The sequence below is a fragment of the Brienomyrus brachyistius genome, chromosome 14 (genome assembly GCF_023856365.1).
Source record: "Brienomyrus brachyistius isolate T26 chromosome 14, BBRACH_0.4, whole genome shotgun sequence".
Lineage (NCBI taxonomy): Eukaryota > Metazoa > Chordata > Actinopteri > Osteoglossiformes > Mormyridae > Brienomyrus > Brienomyrus brachyistius.
This window is the reverse complement of record NC_064546.1, coordinates 8,723,861-8,744,299: the sequence shown is the minus strand read 5'-3', so window position 1 is coordinate 8,744,299 and position 20,439 is coordinate 8,723,861. Positions and strand designations below refer to the sequence as shown.

At 42.6% G+C, this 20,439-nt stretch overlaps 1 protein-coding gene across 6 annotated transcripts in view; it reads right to left on the bottom strand.

Annotated features, from left to right (window-relative positions):
• The window catches only part of LOC125707650 (nidogen-2-like), a 39,308-nt gene extending 20,785 nt beyond the window's left edge, over positions 1-18,523 (bottom strand). For 5 of the 6 annotated variants that reach the window (XM_048974922.1, XM_048974923.1, XM_048974925.1 and 2 more), the window contains exons 1-8: positions 18,167-18,523; positions 15,887-16,189; positions 15,450-15,691; positions 14,553-15,118; positions 13,600-13,749; positions 3,118-3,363; positions 2,671-2,871; positions 2,282-2,509 (exon numbers count right to left, since the gene is read on the bottom strand). In XM_048974922.1, the coding sequence (XP_048830879.1) occupies positions 2,282-2,509; positions 2,671-2,871; positions 3,118-3,363; positions 13,600-13,749; positions 14,553-15,118; positions 15,450-15,691; positions 15,887-16,189; positions 18,167-18,373 (2,143 nt within the window). In that variant the 5' untranslated portion in view covers positions 18,374-18,523. Of the gene's footprint in view, positions 1-2,281; positions 2,510-2,670; positions 2,872-3,117; positions 3,364-13,599; positions 13,750-14,552; positions 15,119-15,449; positions 15,692-15,886; positions 16,190-18,166 lie in introns of those variants that run through there. The other variant, XM_048974928.1, reaches the window with a different exon arrangement.
• Between the last annotated feature and the right edge of the window lie 1,916 nt (positions 18,524-20,439).

Below are 20,439 nucleotides of genomic sequence, written 5' to 3'. Positions count from 1 at the left end.
TGTAATTCTCCGTGAAGTCTGCCACAACTAAGAATGTTTGTGGTTGGAGAGACTCACAGGATTGTTGGAAAAATGTACTTTGCTGTTTTGCAATGAGTCATGACACAGAACTTTGCCATGAAGAGGGAAGCACCAAATTCTTTTTCAATTTTCCTTACACTTCAACTTTTTGGTAGCAGTTAGGACCTGCACTTTTTTACTTTTTGAGCTTGAAGACTTGAACTTTTCTTTTAGCTGGTCTATCATTTCCTTTCCATCACCTTTATTTGAATTCAGTGGTTGTCCAGTAGCCATTTCTAACTTCCTCCTCATTCTTCTGTTAATCCTCTGTGTTTTGAGTTCCACATATGATCTGTCACGCCCAGCTTGTCCAATCCTCGTGTGTGTCACGCTCCCTTCATCAATCATGTGTGCTTCCCCGATTGTGCCCAGCTGTTGCCTGTTATTTCAGCTTCTCTTTTCTATATTAGTCCACGTCTTGCCCTGTCTGAGGTCGGTCATTGTCATGTTGTTGTTATTGTTGGAATGTGCGTCTTGCTAGTTCCAATAAACCCTCGTCTGCCCTTATTTCGCCTGCCTGCCTCGTCCTTCACCACTTCCAGCCTGCCCATCCTCCTGGGAAACCTGACATGATCTTTGCCTCACTCTTTTTATTTATACCGGAGACTTACCAATTAATGACAAAGACTGATTCAGGTGTGCTAATTCAAAACGGGCAAATATACTTTTATGTCCAGGTGTTGAGGGACCAGCCACAGGTTCAGGATTGGGAGGATCTGCTAAGTCACAATTGAATGAGTCAGACTGACAGATCTGTTTGTTTTCAGGTGTCAGTTTTGATAGTCTCACAAAGAAATTTCTCCAGATGTGCTGACCTGGCCTTAAATTGAGATTTGGATGATCTTGTATTGCTGACTCAGGCACAACTCTTAATCCATGGGTTACCTTCTTTAGATGATATTTGAAAGGGTCACAAGTGTTTTGAATGAGCATGAACAACCTCTCTATCGAAGACATAGTGAAAATGTGTGCTTCTGCCTCAGAGTCAACGCTTTTTTTCTCCTCCAGGTAATTGACAACATCTGCTACTGCTTGATTATACTGGACTGATTTGCACACCTCACTCACCTCTGATGAATGCAGGGCATTTAATAGGCATATTTACTAGCCATGTGGGCCTTTTCAATAGTATGGCAAGTGCAGGTGTCTGCAATGTCATTAATGAAGCTTTCATTACATTTCACTGTAGTATATTTGTAACCTTAATTAATGTTATTACTTACACCAGTGCTTGGTATACTATTTCATGTCAGTTTGGCTGCCGATTCTCCATAAACATTCTAACAATTAAAGTGACAGGAGTAATTAACTGCACAAGCAGAAAAAACACCAATACAGCATTTGAATATTGGAATAATAACAAGATAGAATGAATTACTCTAAAAGATGACTAATTTTGTTCTTTGAGCTCTTAGCAGTTGTACTATCAAAAATGATATATTCTAATCATCCATCCATCCATTTTCCAAACCGCTTATCCTACTGGGGCGCTGGAGCCCATCCCAGAAGCAATGGGCATGTGGCAGGGAACCACCCAGGATGGGGGGCCAGCCCATCACAGGGCATACTCACACACCATTCACCCACACATGTGCACCTATGGGCAATTTAGCAACTCCAATTAGCCTCAGCATGTTTTTGGACTGTGGGGGGGGACCGGAGTACCCAGAGGAAACCCCACGACGACATGGGGAGAACATGCAAACTCCACACACATGTGACCCAGGTAGAGACTTGAACCTGGGTCCCAGAGGTGTGAGGCAACAGTGCTAACCACTGCACCACCATGCCGCCCCCCACATTCTAATCAAAGACTGCTAAATTAACACACAAAATTAAAGCTAGGACATATTAGCTCTATGATCTCTATAGGAGATAAGTTGTTTTTTTAGTCACCATGCATACAGTCCTGAATGTGTCAGACTCAGTTCATAACATGATGTCTTCTCATCTCTGATATAGAGAGGCAGCAAGAAGGCTCTTAATTCACATGAGAAAAACAAAATTCCTGTGTTTTCCCTTTCAGCATGTTCATCAAGAGACTATTCCAACAATGAATGGTAAGGTAAAGATCAGGAGAAATTCTTGGGAAGCAAATAGGCTGGGATAATTCCTCATATTTGGAATCATACAAATACTGGGGTGTCCAACTATATACCTTAACTGTCAACAGGTTTTATAGATAAAAATTAATAACAGAACTACTACAGGGCCAACCTACCTGTAACTGGTCCAACTTTGCTGGTGATGGCATATCTCATAATGTGTTCCTCTTTAATGTACGTAACAAAGACACGTTCCACATTCAGCTGCTGGCTCTTGGGGTTGGTCTGAGGGCCATGCTGGCATTCGTGAAATGTTATGTTCTGATACAGTTGATAGGAGAACATTTCTGAGCCCATCTCTGCTGACACCACTTTGTACTTATGGACTGAAGAAGATGTTACCACTAGAAACAGATTATGTGGCATTAGTGAAAAATTCAAAATGAACTATAACCACCTCTTTACTATACAGCACATAACATACTATAATGTACTAAATAAGGATATGATGGTTTACTATGAACATAACTGAATGTAGTTTTCAAATATTAGAACTAAATCATACATGAGGGGTAATACTGGTATACTTCCTTGTATGGCTCTATCTCAACTTTGGCACCAGAAACAATGAACGGCATTTTGCCATGAATACGAGTGTCCATTCTGATGTAGCTTTCAGGGCTGAAACCCTGAGCTGTTTGGATAATAGTGAGGCGTTGGTTCCCAGGGTAGAAGATAACCTCTGCATGATAAGTGAAGTCTGCACCTGAGAGATGGAGACAAAGGGAATAAATCAGTTAGAGGCTACTGGTGAGTTTTCCTCCCTCAGCCTATCAGACAGCATTTAAAAATCACAAGCTAAACCTGTTTTTATGTCTTACTTCCATCCTGTCTCAGCTTTTTCTTTCCCCCAGTTTATGACGTTTTAATGAAATTCCAATGATTTGTGAACTGCCAGTATAAAAGGGTACACAATCATTAAATGAAAAGTAATGCAACTTTAATGCCTTACCAGTGACGCGGAAGCCATTCTTGTGATCTGGAAGCTCCAAAGCAAACAGCCAGCCAAACAGACCTCCCACAGGAGCCAAGGGCATCAGTGCCCAGCCTAGAGGCTCGGGGAGCTGACTTATGGCAGTGTAGGCTCGTCCATCGCTTACCACAACATAACTATGCAGGTCCACATTGTCCATTTCAACTGGGGTGGCCCCCACATAACCAAGCCCACTCACCCTTCCATTCACACGCTGGGGGGCACCTAGAGACCAGGGTAAAGGTAATCTTTAGAAACCTCACTTCTTTATTTATGTTTATGCATACTATACAACAGAACTGCCAGTTGTGCTGCCATTCCACTTCATTCACTGAAAGAACTTTTGTAGCTTGATACTTGCAGTAGAAACATTCATTAGAGTTCTAGGATGTATACTAGTTAAAAACAAGTTAACCCATTAGTTACCCATTTATGGTATGATGACATTTAACCAAATTGCCAAATTACAAGAATTGAGTTTTCATTATAAGGGCAAAGTAATAATAAAAATATAAGAAACATGCCAATTTACATATTTTATTTATAAGGATCAGGGCTGGGCTTTGTCTTTAACTTTAACTGTGTCAAATGTTGACATACAAGTTCAGAATAAGTATTCAAGAAGAAAAGCCCTCTATTTTTCAAAAAATGAGGTATAAATCTGCTTAGCAGTTCAAGCTCCAGGACTTCCCCTAAATGTTTTATTGTTGTCTGGTAACTGGGGAGCACAAGATTAAGGCTACATGCTTTTGAGTTACGTGTATTCTTCCTAAATCAGTGCGATAACGCCCACCATACCTGAAAAAGAACTCTAATTCATCAAGCAAGGAAAGGGGGTTACGCCCTCAGTCATTGACAACAAGCAAAACGTGGAACATAACCTATTTCACTTACATTGTGAATCTATTTGAAATTTGCAGAAAGTCTTTTATTTTGAAAAAAAAGCATCTTACCATACATATGTTTGGTAATTCGCACGAACATGAGAATCCTTCAACAAAAAATTAAATGTTACAGTGAAATACAGTGTTTGAATTTTGTACAGAGCAATTAACATTACCTTAATTTATTAGGTATATTCAAATGATGTAATTTTTAGCTTTGATTTAATGATCCCTCAACCATTTTCTCCAAGTGACATACTATGTATGTTCATTAATTCAATCATTTCATATTGTCCGTCATGTTACTTCTTAAATTAACTAACTACAACAGAAGCAAAATAAACATTTTAGACAATAATTATAATTAATTATAATTAAGTCTACTGTCAAACTAATATAAAAATTTTGAAAAAATTGGTACGTAACAGTAATGAGTTTGTGAGTTTGACTCTCCCTGCTGGTCCCTGAAGGTTGGGCTCCCCCTTTGAGTCTGGTGGCTCCCGAGTTTTTCCTTGTCACTGTTGCCTATGGCTTACTCACTGGGGGCTTTGGGTGTGGATGCTGTAAAGCGCTTTGTCTTATGTCTTATGTTCTTATTTAGAGTATGGAATAATCTTCCTGTTAGTGTAGAGCAAACTAAAACCCTGGGTTCCTTTAAATCAAAGCTAGATAAGATTTTAAGAACTCTGAGCTATTAATTGAGTTCTCCCCAAACGAGCTTGATGGGCCGAATGGCTTCCTCTTGCTCGTAAATTTATTATGTTCTTACGTGCTGGGGAACAAATCTCGGCTTTTTCTCCCTCTTCATTCAGAACAATTCTGTAAACAAGCAAATATGGCTAATCAATAGACATGGTACTATGATTAGTGGAATTAACTAAAAATTTTGAATGCTTAGCTGATAAAATGACAATACAATCAACTACATAGTCCAAACAAGTTTATGTGCAGCAATGTAGGCAGTGATATATTATTCTAAACCAACTGCTAGTCACTGTAACTAAAAACCCACACAACTACCTCAAAGTGTAGAATGGTTACAAATTTGGCAAATGTCCTGTACGGATAGCACTGTTGGGGACTCCTGGCCTAGTGTATGTATGAAGTATACGTATGTGTACAAAAATATAGGACAAATAGCGTCCCGTATTGGGTCACTGGCAGATTCACATTCCACCTGGAAACATGTGGTGCATTCAGTGTTGGTCAGTTGAACTACATTAAGACAAAGACGTCACTGTCTGTCCCACTCTTGAAGGAGTGCAAGTACTTGCATTGTGGTTTAGGACTGCGAGGACACACTGCTTCCTTTGCACCTAATTTTACTCATTTTGATTAAATTTTTTAACCAACCACGACATTTAATGTAATTGATTCACCTACTAGGTAGATGTCACTTGAAGCCTGCCTAATGGTAATATACTTCGTACATGCATTTATAAATTAGGCATTTATAGAACATTCAGTGCACCTTCATAATGCCTTCAAAGAACATTCATAAGCAGCATGCAAGTACACTTTAACATCATAACATCCATTAACAACTTTAATATATATTAATAAAAAAAATTACATGATTATACAATTATAATGTTTGTTATTATTAAATAATGTTTATTAATGTATATTACAGCTGTTATGGGATGTTAGGATGTAAAGGTATACATGCATGATGTTTATGAATGATATCTGATATCTAAATGAATACATTATGAAGGTGTACTGAACGTTTTATGAATGCAATATAAACGCATTATGAAGGTGCAGTTAATGCAAAACATTACCATTTATTTATTTGAAGATTTTTTTTTTATTATTTTGATTTGGGATTTTTTTTTTTTTAAACAGTATTTTATTCAATTTCAGTTGCACTGTTAAGAAGACACATTTTGCAGTTTATAAAGATAAATAAAGGAATATATTTGAATAGATTTCTCTGCAGCTCATTCTGTTAAAAAATCGTATTGTGAACTCAGAATTGTGAATCGTATCGAATCGTGAGTTGAGTGTATCGTTACATCCCTAATAATGAAAGACATACCAGAGTTCAAAAGAGGACAAACTGTTGGTGCACATCTCACTGGTGCATCTGTGACCAGGATAGCAAGTATTCATGATGCGTGGAGAACCACATTATGCAGTGCAATGTCAGCATACCACCACAAAGGACGGACCACATCCAACGAGACTAACTGTGAAGCTGTCTAAAAGGAATCTCCGGGTACTAGCCTGGATTGTATTCAGAAAACATAAAAGCACAGGTGCCCAACTCACTGCAGAATTAAATGCACACCCCAACTCTCCTGTTTCCACCAAAACTGTTTGCTGAGACCTCCACAGGGTCAATATTTATGGAGATGCTGCTATAGCCAAACCTTTGCACATTTGTTCCAATGTCAAATGTCGGTTTCAATGGTGCCAGCAACACAAATCTTGGTCTGTGAACAATGTGAAACACGTATTTGTCCACTTTCACTGTCTTTCCCACATCTGGCAGATCTGCCTCTGAGCGCCATTCATCCTCTGGAACTGATCCAGAATGCAGCTGCTCAACTCATTTTTAACTTTCCCATGTTCTCCCACACCACATCATTGCTACACTCCCTCCACTGGCCTCCTGTAGCTGTCCGCATCAGATTCAAAACACTGAACCATTCAGGAGGACTACGTTCACTCTGTGGTTCAAACAATACACCCTGAAAGTGGTGTTGTATATAAGAATGATAATGTACCAATACACATAGCAAGAGAGAATGGTTTGATGGACATGAAAGTGAAATTTTCCATGGCTTGCTCAGTCACCAGATCTGAATATTACCGAGCCCCTTTATCAGAAGATGACCCTACACCATACTAATAAATTATTGTGGTCTAAAACTAGATGTTTCAGTTTCATTGTCCAACTGCTTGTTGTTATATATATATTTTTCCACGTGGCTGCAGCTGTCATGCCCGGCTCGTTCGCTCCTCATGTGTGCCACACCCCCTGGTTACCCACGCGTGTGATTCCCTGATCGTCTCCAGCTTTGTCCACTTCATTTTGATTGGTCTCGTTTTTCTTAAGTCCTGGTCTTACCTGTTCCCCTGGTCCGTCATTGGAGTCTTTGTGGATAGATGTGGTTGGTACTGTCTGGGTCTCGTAGCTGTCTCCTGTTCCTGTCGATCCTCAATAAACCCAGTATTTACCCCGACTTCTGCCTGATCTGCTTGTTCCTGACCCGCCTACCCGCACGATCGCCGTTCACCAAACCGTGGTCGTGACAGAATGACGGACCCCAGAAAGAAGAGTAAGCGTGGCAAGAAGAGGATCCCAGCGGAGTCAATCCGTCTGGGAGCCTGCTCGTTCTCCCGACTTTGGCTCTCTCCGGAGGATGAGGTACCTGTCCTGGCTACCGCCCTGGAGCCAATCCGGCGAGGGACCATGCCAGGTGTCTATGTTCTGGCCCTCGAGCGATGACGAGGAAGAAGAACCCCTCTTCTTCCACGGAGGCCACTTCGGCCGTCCCCGCATCGGACATCCCGGTTCCCCCTCCTGTGGCAGCCACCCCGGAGGCGATCCCTTTGCCTCTCCCAGGGAGGACGGCAGCCCTTACCCACCAATTCTTCGCCCTCCAGGGGCTGTTCTGAAGGGTGTTGGAGGAGGTGGCAACCCCAGTGAGCGAAGAGGTGGAAGCACTCACAGTGCATTTGAGGAGGGACTTCGATGCTTTTACTCCCGACTCCAAGCAGGAGGACCTCAACAGGCTGGCAGAGGACCTCAGGCAGCTTCTACTGCTGCAGAGAGCATCTGTACCCCAGCCTGGACCGCCGTCTCTACCGGCGGACCCTGCTCAGGAACAGTCGCCGCTGCCTGCAACGCCTGCGTCAGCACAGCCGCCGTCGCCGCTGCCTGCACAGCTGCTGAAGCCTATGCAGCCGCCGCCTTTGCTTGTGCAACCGCCACCTCTACCTGCGCAGCAAACCCCGCTATCTACTCTGCAACCCGCGCTGCCTACGCAGTTGCCTCCGCTACCGCCTGCTGCTCCTGCGCAGGTGCCTCCTTTGCCTGCGGACCTGGTTCCCGCCCAGGTGCAGCCGCCGTTACCGGCGGATCCAGTGCAGCCACCGCTGTCTGCGCACCACGAGCAGCCGCCGCCGCTATCTGCGCACCACGAGCAGCCACCGCCGCTGTCGATGCTTCCGGGGCAGCCGCCACCATTGATTGTGGCCCTAGGTCCCGAAGAGGCGCTTCCCCTGCCTGCAGCTCCCGCGCCCACGCCCGCGGCGCTCCGTCTCTCTGCAGTTCCCACGCCCACGTCCGAGGCGCGTTCCTCGTCAGCCGATCCCGCGCCCACGTCCGAGGTGCTCTCCTTGTTTGTGGCTCCAGCTCCCAAGCTGACACTCCTTTTGTCTGCGGTTTCTGCGCCTACGCCCGAGGCGCTTCCTTTGTCCGCCACTTCCGCGCCCATGTCCGAGGCGCTTTCCTGGTCTGCAGCTCCAGCTCTCGAAGAGGCGCTTCCCCTGCCTGCAGCTCCCGCGCCCACGGCGCTCCCTCTGCCGGCAGCTCCTGCGCCCACGCCCAGGGCGAGCCATGGGTCCCCCAGGACCATGGGCCCCAAGACTTTGACTCCAGTCCCTTCTGCTCCTGCTCCCGAGGTCCCAGAGGACTCCATCATAGCTCCTCCCTCTACGGAGGTGGAGGAGCTTGAAAGGGACCCCTCGGGGACCTTGCAGGTGAATCCTTCGCCCTCATCCCGGTGAACCCGTCCCCGATCAGGGGCCGTTATGTCTGTGTCCCGTAAGGGGAGGGGACACAGGAGTAGGACTGGGGTCCTCCCCGCCCTGCCCCCTTGCTCGTCCTCACTCGCCGGCACTGTGGCTGGATTCCTGGTTCCCCGGTTCGGCAATCACCTGCAGGTCCCCCTTCGTGACCTCATCGCCCTGCCTCGCTCCCTCCGCCGGTTCCTCGCCGATCGCCTGCGGGTCCCCCGATGACGGCTTCTCAGTCGGAGACGGAGAAGCGCGCCTTTAGGGGGGGGTTCTGTCATGCCCGGCTCGTCCGCTCCTCGTGTGTGCCACACCCCCTGGTTACCCACGCGTGTGATTCCCTGATTGTCTCCAGCTTTGTCCACTTCATTTTGATTGGTCTCGTTTTTCTTAAGTCCTGGTCTTACCTGTTCCCCTGGTCCGTCATTGGAGTCTTTGTGGATAGATGTGATTGGTACTGTCTGGGTCTCGTAGCTGTCTCCTGTTCCTGTCGATCTTCAATAAACCCAGTATTTACCCCGACTTCTGCCTGATCTGCCTGTTCCTGACCCGCCTACCCGCACGATCGCCGTTCACCAAACCGTGGTCGTGACAGCAGCTCTTCTCATAACGATAGACAAATTCACATTTTCATGTCTTAACGTTATGATAAATAAATGATTTATCTCTACGAAAGTATTATGGGTTAATATTATTATTTTTCATCTAGATATTTATTTAGCTATATGTGAATGGGGCTATCTGTCGAACACTTCTATTACGTCTTCCTCAAAGTCATCCGCTAAAACGAGATTACGTCTCTGGTTAAATGGTATGCTTTCAGGGAGTTTCTTAAGCACCTGAGATCGGATGTACGCTTCATTGTTTATTGGGATTCCTAATTTTTTCACCACGCCTTCCCAGGTCTTTGTAAAAAATATTATATTTTCTCAGATTTACATATTATAGCCAGCTGAGTTCGGAGTGGTGAGGACATTTTGCACCGCTTGGTCAGCAAAGTTACAGTACAGTGGAGAGCGAAGACCAGATGACTACCGAGCCAAACGAAAGGAGGGATGAGGGTGAAGACTATTGCTACAGAACTAATCAGTGTTATATTGTTAGTCACCTTTGCGCTGTTACGCATCCAAATGATTTAAACCTGAGATGCCCCCCGAAAATAGTTTTTCTATAATAGTTTTTTGTAAGTACTTGAAGTTTTATTTTTGTGTTAAAAGCATATATATCACATTTTAAAAATCGTATCTCAATTCCCCTTCTTTACCCATAGTGGATCTTTGGAAATCTTGGGTTCGACATTTAGGAGAAAATGGCTCTTTGCTTTAAAAAGGAACAAAACTTAATACAGCCCTCCGGAGCATGCAGTGAAAATGCACTTAAGTGTACAGATGTTCCTTTACTTCTGACTGGGATACGTTCCGAACGGCCATTCATAACTTGAAATGTTCGTAAGTCGTTATTCAACACCATTTTAAGGGTATACGCAAGTATAGAGAATTAGGATGCTGGGAGTATGCACTACTGCACGGTGGGAGTAGAAGCCAGAAGTCGTACTACCAAGAATTGGCGCTTAGAAAAAAATAAAATGTTATGGACCGGAAATGGGTAAGTAGAGGAGCGCCTGTACTTAAATCAGTGGCAGAATGCATATATGGGTCATTACATGCAACTTGCCCATATTTTGGTGTGTCTCCACCCAAAGTACATATCTAGCCTAAGCACACTTAATCCCCAGACTTAAGTCGGTGGACGAATGTGCTTTAATGAAAAGACCATGCAACTACTTTGTGACACTGATCCTGTTCACAAGGACAAGCCTCTAATCCTGTCCTTCACGTTGCTGTCATTAAACGCTGTTGCTTCAGTTTTGGTGTAATTTCAGAATTTGAACATGTCCAGATCTTCAATAATGAATAATATTATTATTATTATTATTAACTGATACATTATTATTCCCCATGAGAAAATTGTCTTTACACCTCCCTGAACTTTCTCCTTGTGGAGTAAGTTGTCCACGAAGGGCAGCCACCCATAGCATCGCCCAAGGAGCTGGGGGTTAAGGGCCTTACTCAAGTTACTGTGTTCACAGGACAAAGTGTTTCAACAGCTGCCATTTTCTCCTTTTGTGGCCATACAGCACTGTTGCTTCATTTTGTGGGGCAATTTGTCTGAAAATGAAACCAGTTGTAAATCTTCATCCATATAATATTTTTATGAAGCAGTAATATTATCCATCAAATACTCTTGGCTGATTACATTCACAAGGCCAAATGTAATCTGCTTTCAGCCTTCTCTGTGCTACCACTAAGCAGTATCACTTCAGTTTTGGAGCGATCCGTCTCAAAATTTAATACAGTTAACCCATAAAATGCCTGTGAGAAGTCTGAAAAAGATGAAAAAGTTATTGCCTTAACAAGCAACATGTCTGGAGCTCCAAAAACATGTACTCCCAACTAGGGAATACAGCATGAGAAATACAATTACAGGTCACCACATATTGGGTTAAAGGCATCCTTCAGCTTCAGCCAGACATAAACCTGTCTGGATGTAAGAGAAAGGGTTAAAGATGAGTTATCAGAAAAGAAAATTTGTTGGAAATGTTTAAGGATGCCTCTCCTGGAGCTGACACCTTATCATGGTAGAAGGGTTTCCGTCTTCCAATGATCGGAGGAGTTAAGTTGCCCAGGGCTTTATGCCCCTGGTAGGGTCACCCAAGGCAAACTGGTTCCTCACCCAGGACCTGACAAAGTGCAGCTCACAAGACCCCTTATGATGAGAAAAAGTAGGAAGGGCCATTGGGATTGAGTGCAGTGCGAGTTGGGCAGTGGGCAGAGGTGGGGACCTTGGCAGTCCGATCCTCAGCTGCAGATACTAGCTCTAGGAACATGGAATGTCATGTCTCTGATGGGGAAAGAGCCTGAGCTGGTGTGCGAGGTTGTAAAATTCTGACTAGATATAGTCAGGCTCACCTTGACACACGACCTGGGCTCTGGAACCAAATATTGAGGGGGGGTTGGACCTTCTTCCACTCTGGAGTTGCTCGTGGGGAGAGGCGCCGAGCAGGGTTGGGCATACTTATTGCCCCCTGAATGGGCACCTGCACATTGGGGTTTACCGCAGTGGATGAGAGGGTAGCCTCACTTCGCCTTCAGGTAGGGTGATGGGTCCTGACTGTTTGTGCTTATGTGCTAAGCGGCAGTTCAGAATACCCACCTTTTTGGAGTCCTTGGAAGGGGTATGGGAGAGCACTTATCCTGGGGACTCTCTTGTTCTGCTGGAGGACTTCACTGCTCACGTGGGGATTGACAGTGAGACCTGGAGTGGTGTGATTTGGAAAGGTAGCTGACAGGTACTGGCAGGCTAAGTGGAATGTGGCTTTGGCAGTGACCAAGACAAAAAACTCGGGTGTGGGAGGAGTTTGGCGAGGCCATGGAAAACAACTTCCGAATGACTTTGTGGAGATTCTGGATCATCCAGCGGCTCAGGGCAGGAAAGCGGTGCAGCATCAACACTGTTTATGGTGGGGATGGGGCGCTGCTGACCTCAACTTGGGATGTTTTGGGTCGGGGGAGGGAATACTTCGAAGACCTCCTCAATTCCACTGACACACCTCCCAACGAGAAAGCAGAGTCTGGGGACGTGGGGTGGACTCCCCTATATCTGGGGCGAAGGTCGTTAAGGGGGTTAAAAAGCTCCTCAGTGGCCAGGCCCCAGGGGTGGATGAGATCCGCCCAGAGTTCATTAAGTCTCTGGATGCTATGGGGCTGTCCTGGTTGACATGCATCTGCAGCATCGTGTGGACATTGAGGGAGTAACTCTGGACTGGCAGACCGGGGTGGTGGTCCCCCACTTTAAGAAGTGGGACTGGAGGGTGTGCTCCAACTATAGGGGGATCACACTCCTCAGCCACCCTGGTAAGGTCTATTCGGGGGTTGAGGAGAAGAGGGTCCGTCAAATTTTTGAACCTCGGATTCAGGAGGAGCAGTGTGGTTTTCGCCCTGGCCGTGGAATAGTGGACCGTCTCTATACTCTCTGCCCTTTGTCACAGATTCTGTTCATAGCTTTTATGGACAGTACTTCTAGACGCAACCAGGGCGTGGAGGGTGTCCGGTTTCGTAACCTCAGGATTAGGTCTCTTAGGTTTTGCAGATGATGTGGTTCTGTTGGTTTCATCGGACCGTGACCTTCGTCTCTGACTGGGACAGTTTGCAGCCGAGGGTGAAGCAGCTGGGATGAGAATCAGCACCTCTGAATTCGAGACCATGGTCCTCAGCCGGAAAAGGCTGGAATGCTCTCTCCGGGTCGGGGAGGGGGTTCTTCCCCATTTGGAGGAGTTTAAGTATCTCGGGGTCTTGTTCACGAGTGAGGGAAGGATGGAACGGGAGATCGACAGGTGGATCAGTGCGACTCCAGCATCGGTCTGTCATGGTGAAGAAAGAGCTGAGTTCTTGATTTACCAGCTGATCTATGTTCCTACCCTCACCTATGGTCATGAGCTATGGGTAGTGACCGAAAGAATGATATCGCAAATACAAGCGGCCGACATGAGTTTCCTCCGTAGAGTGGCTGGTCTCTCCTTTAAAGATAGGGTGAGGAACTCAGTCATTTGGAAGGGACTCAGAGTAGAGCCGCTGCTCCTCCGCATCGAGAGGAGCCAGATGAGGTGGCTCGGGCATCTGCTTAGGATTCCTCCTGGACACCTCCCTGGTGAGGTTCACAATACAACACATACAGGACCAAACTCTACCTGCTTACCCCTTAATAAGATGTTGTCTTACACTCACAAATTGCACTTAAGTATATAGGACTAGAATCATCATCTGGAACTCACCCTCTAACAAACATTGCCATCCATTGCCATAGAAGCCAGAGTGACAATGACAACAGGAACCGGAGGAATAATCAGCACAGTAGCCATTTGGGGAACAGGCCTGCTGAAACTGGGCACACATCTTCATGTCTTCAGAAGTATGCTGTAATACTGCAAAAAACAGAAGGTTTTATGGCAATACAGGAAATTGAAAACTGATCTTTTTTTCTGCTGTGACATGTTAGAAGGAAAAGTAAATGCCTGAGCATTTTTAATATTTGCTATATCCTTCCATGTATGGAATCCCCTAGCTTGGATGGGAATCTATCACAGGGCACACAGAGAAACAAAAACACATGCCATGGGCAATTCAGAGATACATATCTAACCTATTAAGTATGTTTGGGCTGTGGCATTTCACAAATCAGTCAGATCAATCACCATGACAAAACAGATGATTGCCCACTACTTGTCATACCTCTTGGCTACCTTCCACCAGCTGACCACTAGTTGTTCACACAACAAGGAGCTCAAAGACCCTTCGGCGTCACTTAAACCCACAGTTTGGAACATTTCAATTGCCCAATAAAGTACATTAACACTAAATGATACAACCAAGACGGTCTGTCAGTTCTATTATACCGCACTCAGATATGTTGCTGGAAACATCCAACATGATGACTAATTTCACACATCATCTGTGTGTGTGCGTACGACCACAGCAAGGCCGTGATGTGTTTTTACCAGAAACTTCAGACTGGGATAAAAACAGTAAATATGGATATTGGAGTGTTTATCACTACAGATATGCAGCCATACTCAAAATATCTAGACATTTAGAATGGATTTGGTTCATCATGATTGTTATGATGCTATAGTTTTGAAGTTTTCGTTTGATATATTTTTAATAATGTGTAAATAACAACCTATGTGAACAGACGCATCGCTTTTGGTTTACAACTGTTTTCACTCACCCCTGGTGTCAAAGTCCACATTCTCGTCCGTTCTCTCCAAGTCAGCAGTGTTTTCCATGCCAGGATCCTTCAGGTTGGTTTTTGAAGTTATGTCCTGACTGAGACCTTCAGATGAGTGCTGCCTGAGTTTTGGAGTGAGGTAGCCCCCAGGACCTGAGGCAGGAGGGGTGGGGGGCAAAGGATCCAAAAGTCGGTGCCTGAAGATCAATGGACTATCTCCATTATAAGTCTGCATGCGTGGTTGATCAGCCAGGAAGTCATGATCCTTATTCTTGGTGGCCAAAGGATAAAGAAATATGGCAGTGTGATCTGACTCCAAGAGTTCAGACATAGCTAGAGGAAGGAACTCAGAGCCTGACAGGACTTTGGAATTGTATTCACTTGCTTGATCATGAAAGTGATCTATGTATTCGGTGTAGTCAGGGATGGTGGCATCCCGTCTGTTCTGACCCAATGGCATAACTGTAGGAGCCACCTGAATCAGTGTTGCAGGAACCACGTTGTTGAAAGAAAAGTGGTTTCCAACATGGAAGAGCCACACCCCTGGCACTCCAGCATTGCCCGTCCTAAGGAAAGGATAAATTACCAGTTTGGCAGCAACAGAGACATTCAGTATGTTTTAACATAAAAGTTTTACTCTACAAAGCTACTACAAGCATTTGAAACTTAATCTGGACATGGTCTAGTATATGCTACACTTGTTACATACAAGTGTCAACTCATTAATGCAAGACATTAATTCACAACATTCGATAATGAATGATCATAGCATATTTACCCAACATATAACATTTTAAATAAAGTTTTCATAAATTTCATGCTAGAAAGTATATTTATATGCTTATAACTAATTTATAGCAAAGAAAGTACATTCCAGGCAATTGAAATGGAACTCACTGATAGAGATTTTTAACAGCTTTTTCAGTGCTGGTAACACTATAGTAGAGCTCCTTCATAGGGGAAAATTTTACTAAAGGCACTTCTCCCCTGCTGAATCCCACCCGAGCTGGGAGCTCCAACTGAGCATTATAAGTTTCCTTTGACCTTGTCCCAAAGAAATGCAGCCCATCATCAGGGTATAGAAATAACACAAAAGTGTCCACTTCATCATATGCCAGCACTACTTGGAATGTGTTCACCTACAAGAAGACGAGGAGGAAATTACATACATTTCAATGACATGAGCATGTTATGTTAAACCCTATAACATGAGTAATTACTCCAGTTTAATTTTGCTGGATTACACTAATGTTGACCTGCTCTGATTTCATGTGAGTTGGCACACTTCAAATGTTTTTATCCCAAAGTACCAAAAAGAGAGACACAGGTCTCACCCTATCTGAAGGCCCAGAACTGTGTTTTACTTCTTCATACGCAGCAACATCTTCCCAAGTAGCAATAACAGCATGTGTGGCTGTGAAGCTGACACCTGGAAAGCCACGGTTCACTTCCTGGGAAAGGCGCTGAAGCACACCTGGTGACTCGTCAAGCCGGTAGTAGACTGTCCCTCTGTTATTGCTAGTATCAATATCAGCTAGGAAAGGCGCAATGATGGGGAAGTCCATTGGGAAAGCATGATCCACATACTGCTTCTCCCTGGGCAAATCCTGGCAGGAAATGATTCCATTGGTAGCCACCTGCAGAAAGAAACAAGATGTAACAGATGCAGATCTTCTATTTTGAATAGATACAGACGCTCCTCTAGTTACGAATGAGATACGTTCTGAATGGCTGTTTGTAACTTGAAATGTTCGGAAGTCGTTATTCAACATCATTTTAAGGGTATACGCAAGTACAAAGAACTAGGATGCTGGGAGTACGCACCCTACATTGCTGCATGGCAGGAGTAGCAGCCAGAAGTCGTATTAGGCGGAATTGGCACACAGGAAAAAAAAAAAAGATGTTTCAGACAGGAAATGGGAGTCCAATGAACACAATTTGTACTTACAGAACTCTTCGTTTGTATGTCTGAAAGCTCGTAAGTAGAGGAGCATTTGTATTTAAAATGTACAATATAATAATAATAATATCTGTTGCAAGCATATATTTGCTCAGAAAAAAACACAATTTAACATCAAAACACATGCAAATTTACAGTAACAAAAAAATAATCAAGAATTTCTATAGTTCACAAGTTTTTATAACTTTCTCGATATCTAGATAACACCACTTTTCTCAGGGGCACCTCTAGCCATTCCATTTATTAAATTCATTAAATTTCATGATGAGGTTTTGATTAGCCAAACAAGGTGGGGGTAGTGGTCCAGTCAAAATATACTTTGGTTAAATTTTACTTGACAGGACACAAATACTTAGTAATAACTCAGTCACTACTGAAGTACAAATTATAAACAAATCATGAACAAAAATATAGTTGCTACTTAAGATTTTTTAAAAACGATTCATTAATGATAAACAAACATGAACAAAAATTTCACTTGTGTTATTCATTACTTGTTCCTGCAATTTAGCTCTTTTAGTAGTTCACAAAGGTTTACAGAATCAACAGATACAATAACAAATATAGTAACTATTTGGGATTAAAGATGCATCATGATTCATTGATGAAGAACAAATAAGAGATTTTATCCAGTCAGTATTTAACTTGTGTTATTCATGATTTCTTCCTTCGGTAGTTCAGAAAGGGTTACAGAAAAATAGATATTGTAACAAACATAGTAACTGATTGAGATAAAACACATTAGCTATTCATTAATGATAGATACTGATCTCATGTTAATTTAAGTAAGAATTAATTTGTGATTAATACACAAGTAATAGTATAACATAATATTTTTTTAGCCCCGTCAAGTTACGTTTTACTGGGTTGTATTAATTGGAGGGCTGCTGAAAATACTGTTCGAGGTGACATTAGGAGAAGTTTTAAAATAGCTAAGCTGAGACACTTTGAAAGACCTATAACTTTACACCAACATGAAGACCTTTTAAAACAATGACTGCCTAAGACTTTTGCACAGTACTGTATTTTTCCTTATAAACTTCTAAATACGCTAATATTACATACATAAATACAAGCTTAAGTATTTTGTTAGAATTATTTTATTAGATTAAATATCATCAATGAAATTGTAATTATACTGATGCATCCCCATTCTGAGTTGTTGAGCTGAATTATACGGTAGACTGATCTTTAATGAAAAAAAGAGGTTTATCTCCTTCTGAAGGACTACAATATAACCATGCAAACCTACTTTGGCATTGATAAGAAGTTTAAAGCCGAAATACAAGAAAATGACAAATTATACACTACGTAAATTTCGATAACGTAATCTTATTTGTATTGCATCTGTTTCAAAGAAATTAGACAATAGAAGCTGTGACACCCTCAACTGGGCGACTTAAAAATTTTGCAGCAATGCTTCCAAAATATATCCTCTCTCTAAGCACTTCGATCGAACACGTTGTTTTCCCACAACAACAGATATTTGCATTGTAAACAATATTCATTCATTAATCTAACAATTTAGACCAAATATAGGTGAAGACTATGATACAGACAGGATGTGAACAATAAATGATGTCTAAAAACGACTTTTTTCTTTCTTTTTTTTCCAATAAAAAGCTTCAGCATGCCACATTTCTTTGCAACTCACGTATAACTTGCTAAATTGCGTCTCGTAGAAATACATGGGTCTGTTAAGTTTCAGCGTTTCAGAAACTTCATCGTCACCCTCTGGAAGAGTTAAATCTCCGCTTACTGTCCCAAATGGGAAAATATTGTTCCTGTCAACAGCATCTACAAAGTATACAGTACAGGAAAACTGAAAAAATAATATTCCCAGGTTGTTTCGCATCTTCATCTTGTACTCAAAACAAAACCTGCATTAAATCCACTTCTGCGAACCAAGAAAATTCGTCACCGTGCAGACTTGATGCGGATAAAGAAACGAGACGATTAGTTTTAAGGAGCTGAACCCACAGGAACCCGTAAACCGCACGCTCTGAAGAGTTTAAAGGGGTGTGTAGAAGGCGTTCATTGGCTAGGGTCTACAATAGTAGCAAGTAATTGGACACCCCTTTGTTTTCATTCAAAGCAACGTACTACTTGTAGTCGTAAAACTATTAGCTATTATTGCATTTTATATATTTAACATTTTTGTAGGAATTGAACTTGTAAGAGTTTTGTGTTTTTGTATGCTTAAAGTTATTGTGAAAAAACAGACACAAAAGCACATTATTATTATTTCATCTTTCAGCTGCTTATTGTGAACAGGGTAATAGACTTAAGGCACAAAAAAAGACGCCACCAAGGGGACTCCCCTGTGGCCACCACCAAAGAGGCGGTAGAGATTTTATACCAGAAGCGGAACCATCTAAAGCTGCGGTGTACCGCCGGATCTTTAAACGTGTAGGACCTACAATAAGTAAGCGTGGTTAGTTTGTTTTCAACGCAGTGTTGTTAAATTAACAGGCTTGTAAAACCTTTACTTCATTTATTTGAAATGTAGTTTATATTATTCTTGTTTCGTTTTTAATTAATTAATAATTAAAAAGTAGTTAGCAATGTTCCACTTCACTATGATAGGTTGGTGCTCCATCCTAGGTTATTCCTGCCTTGCGTCCGTAGATTCCGCGATAGACTCCGGACCCCCCCGAAACCTTGAATAGGACCGGCGGTTTCAGAAAATATAATGGAATGCCATGGAATGTTCCACTTAAAACACATTGGAATTGAACCAAAAGCTAGTCAGATTATTATTATTATTATAATAATAGTAGTAATTATTATTTTTATTATTATTAGTGTTTGTGTCACCCCATGAAAATCAATGGTGACTAGTTGAGCACCCCGTTGAAAAATTCCTGCTGGCATCTTCTGTAACGGTTAATATATACATTTTAGAGTATCTTGAAGAGTACCACATTAAACATGGGTGTTCCATCTGGAGGGCTGGGCCTCATTCCAGGTACAGCTAGTGGCACTGCTCCCCCATAGTGGTGTTCAAGCACCAATCACCTCTCTTGTGTTCTCCTTGTGTTCCATCTGGTTCTTCAGAGGTGTTGGTGCTAGTTTTGACATTGCATTACTTTAGACTTTATTTTCTGGGGAAATTAAGTAGATGCTTATTTTCCGATTTTTTAGTACTTTGCAATACCCTTCAATTGGCTCAGATGTCATTCGTATTTATTTTTGCAGTTCAGACTAATTGGTAAGGCTCGGGATGTTTGATTCAGCACTTGCCTCGAGCAATGTTTAGATTATTGGGTAATTTTTCTGCAGGCTTTTGAGGGTCCTGACGCATTACAACAGAATTTATGGTAATGGTGTGTTGGTATAATAAATTAAATTGGGTTCAAGTACCACTAGCTGTTAATTTTCAGCTACCAGTTACTGGTATTATGTTGCTCAGGAATAACATCACTGATGTTTCCCTTGCCTAAGTATTCATTGCAACCCGTGTCTAGCCCAATAGACAACCTTGTCTGTTATTTCCCTTCTGTATCCCCAATTTGTTTTAATATTTATGCAATCTTTAAGTTCCTCATAGCAGTCAATGACAGATCACTTTGAAAGAAAAGCATGGGAATGAAAAAGTGTAGGTCTTCTGGGCCCTTTGAAATATAGGATGTAGCAGCCCTTCGATCCCAACGAGAGTCTCGACAGAGGTTTAAGGTTTCTTTTATTTGAAGTTCATGGCAGCTTCAACTTTAATCCATTTCATCTTGTACCTTATAGCACCATGAAAACTGTATCAGGACATACAAATAATAAACATTTAACAATCTAGTTCCCATGGATGCAGATTTCTTATCATGTAAATAAATACTAAAACACAAACATTCATATACACAACCATGTGTCTCATACATACATAAATACAAGTTACAAATCATGACTAAATAAACAAACATACCTCGCTCCGCT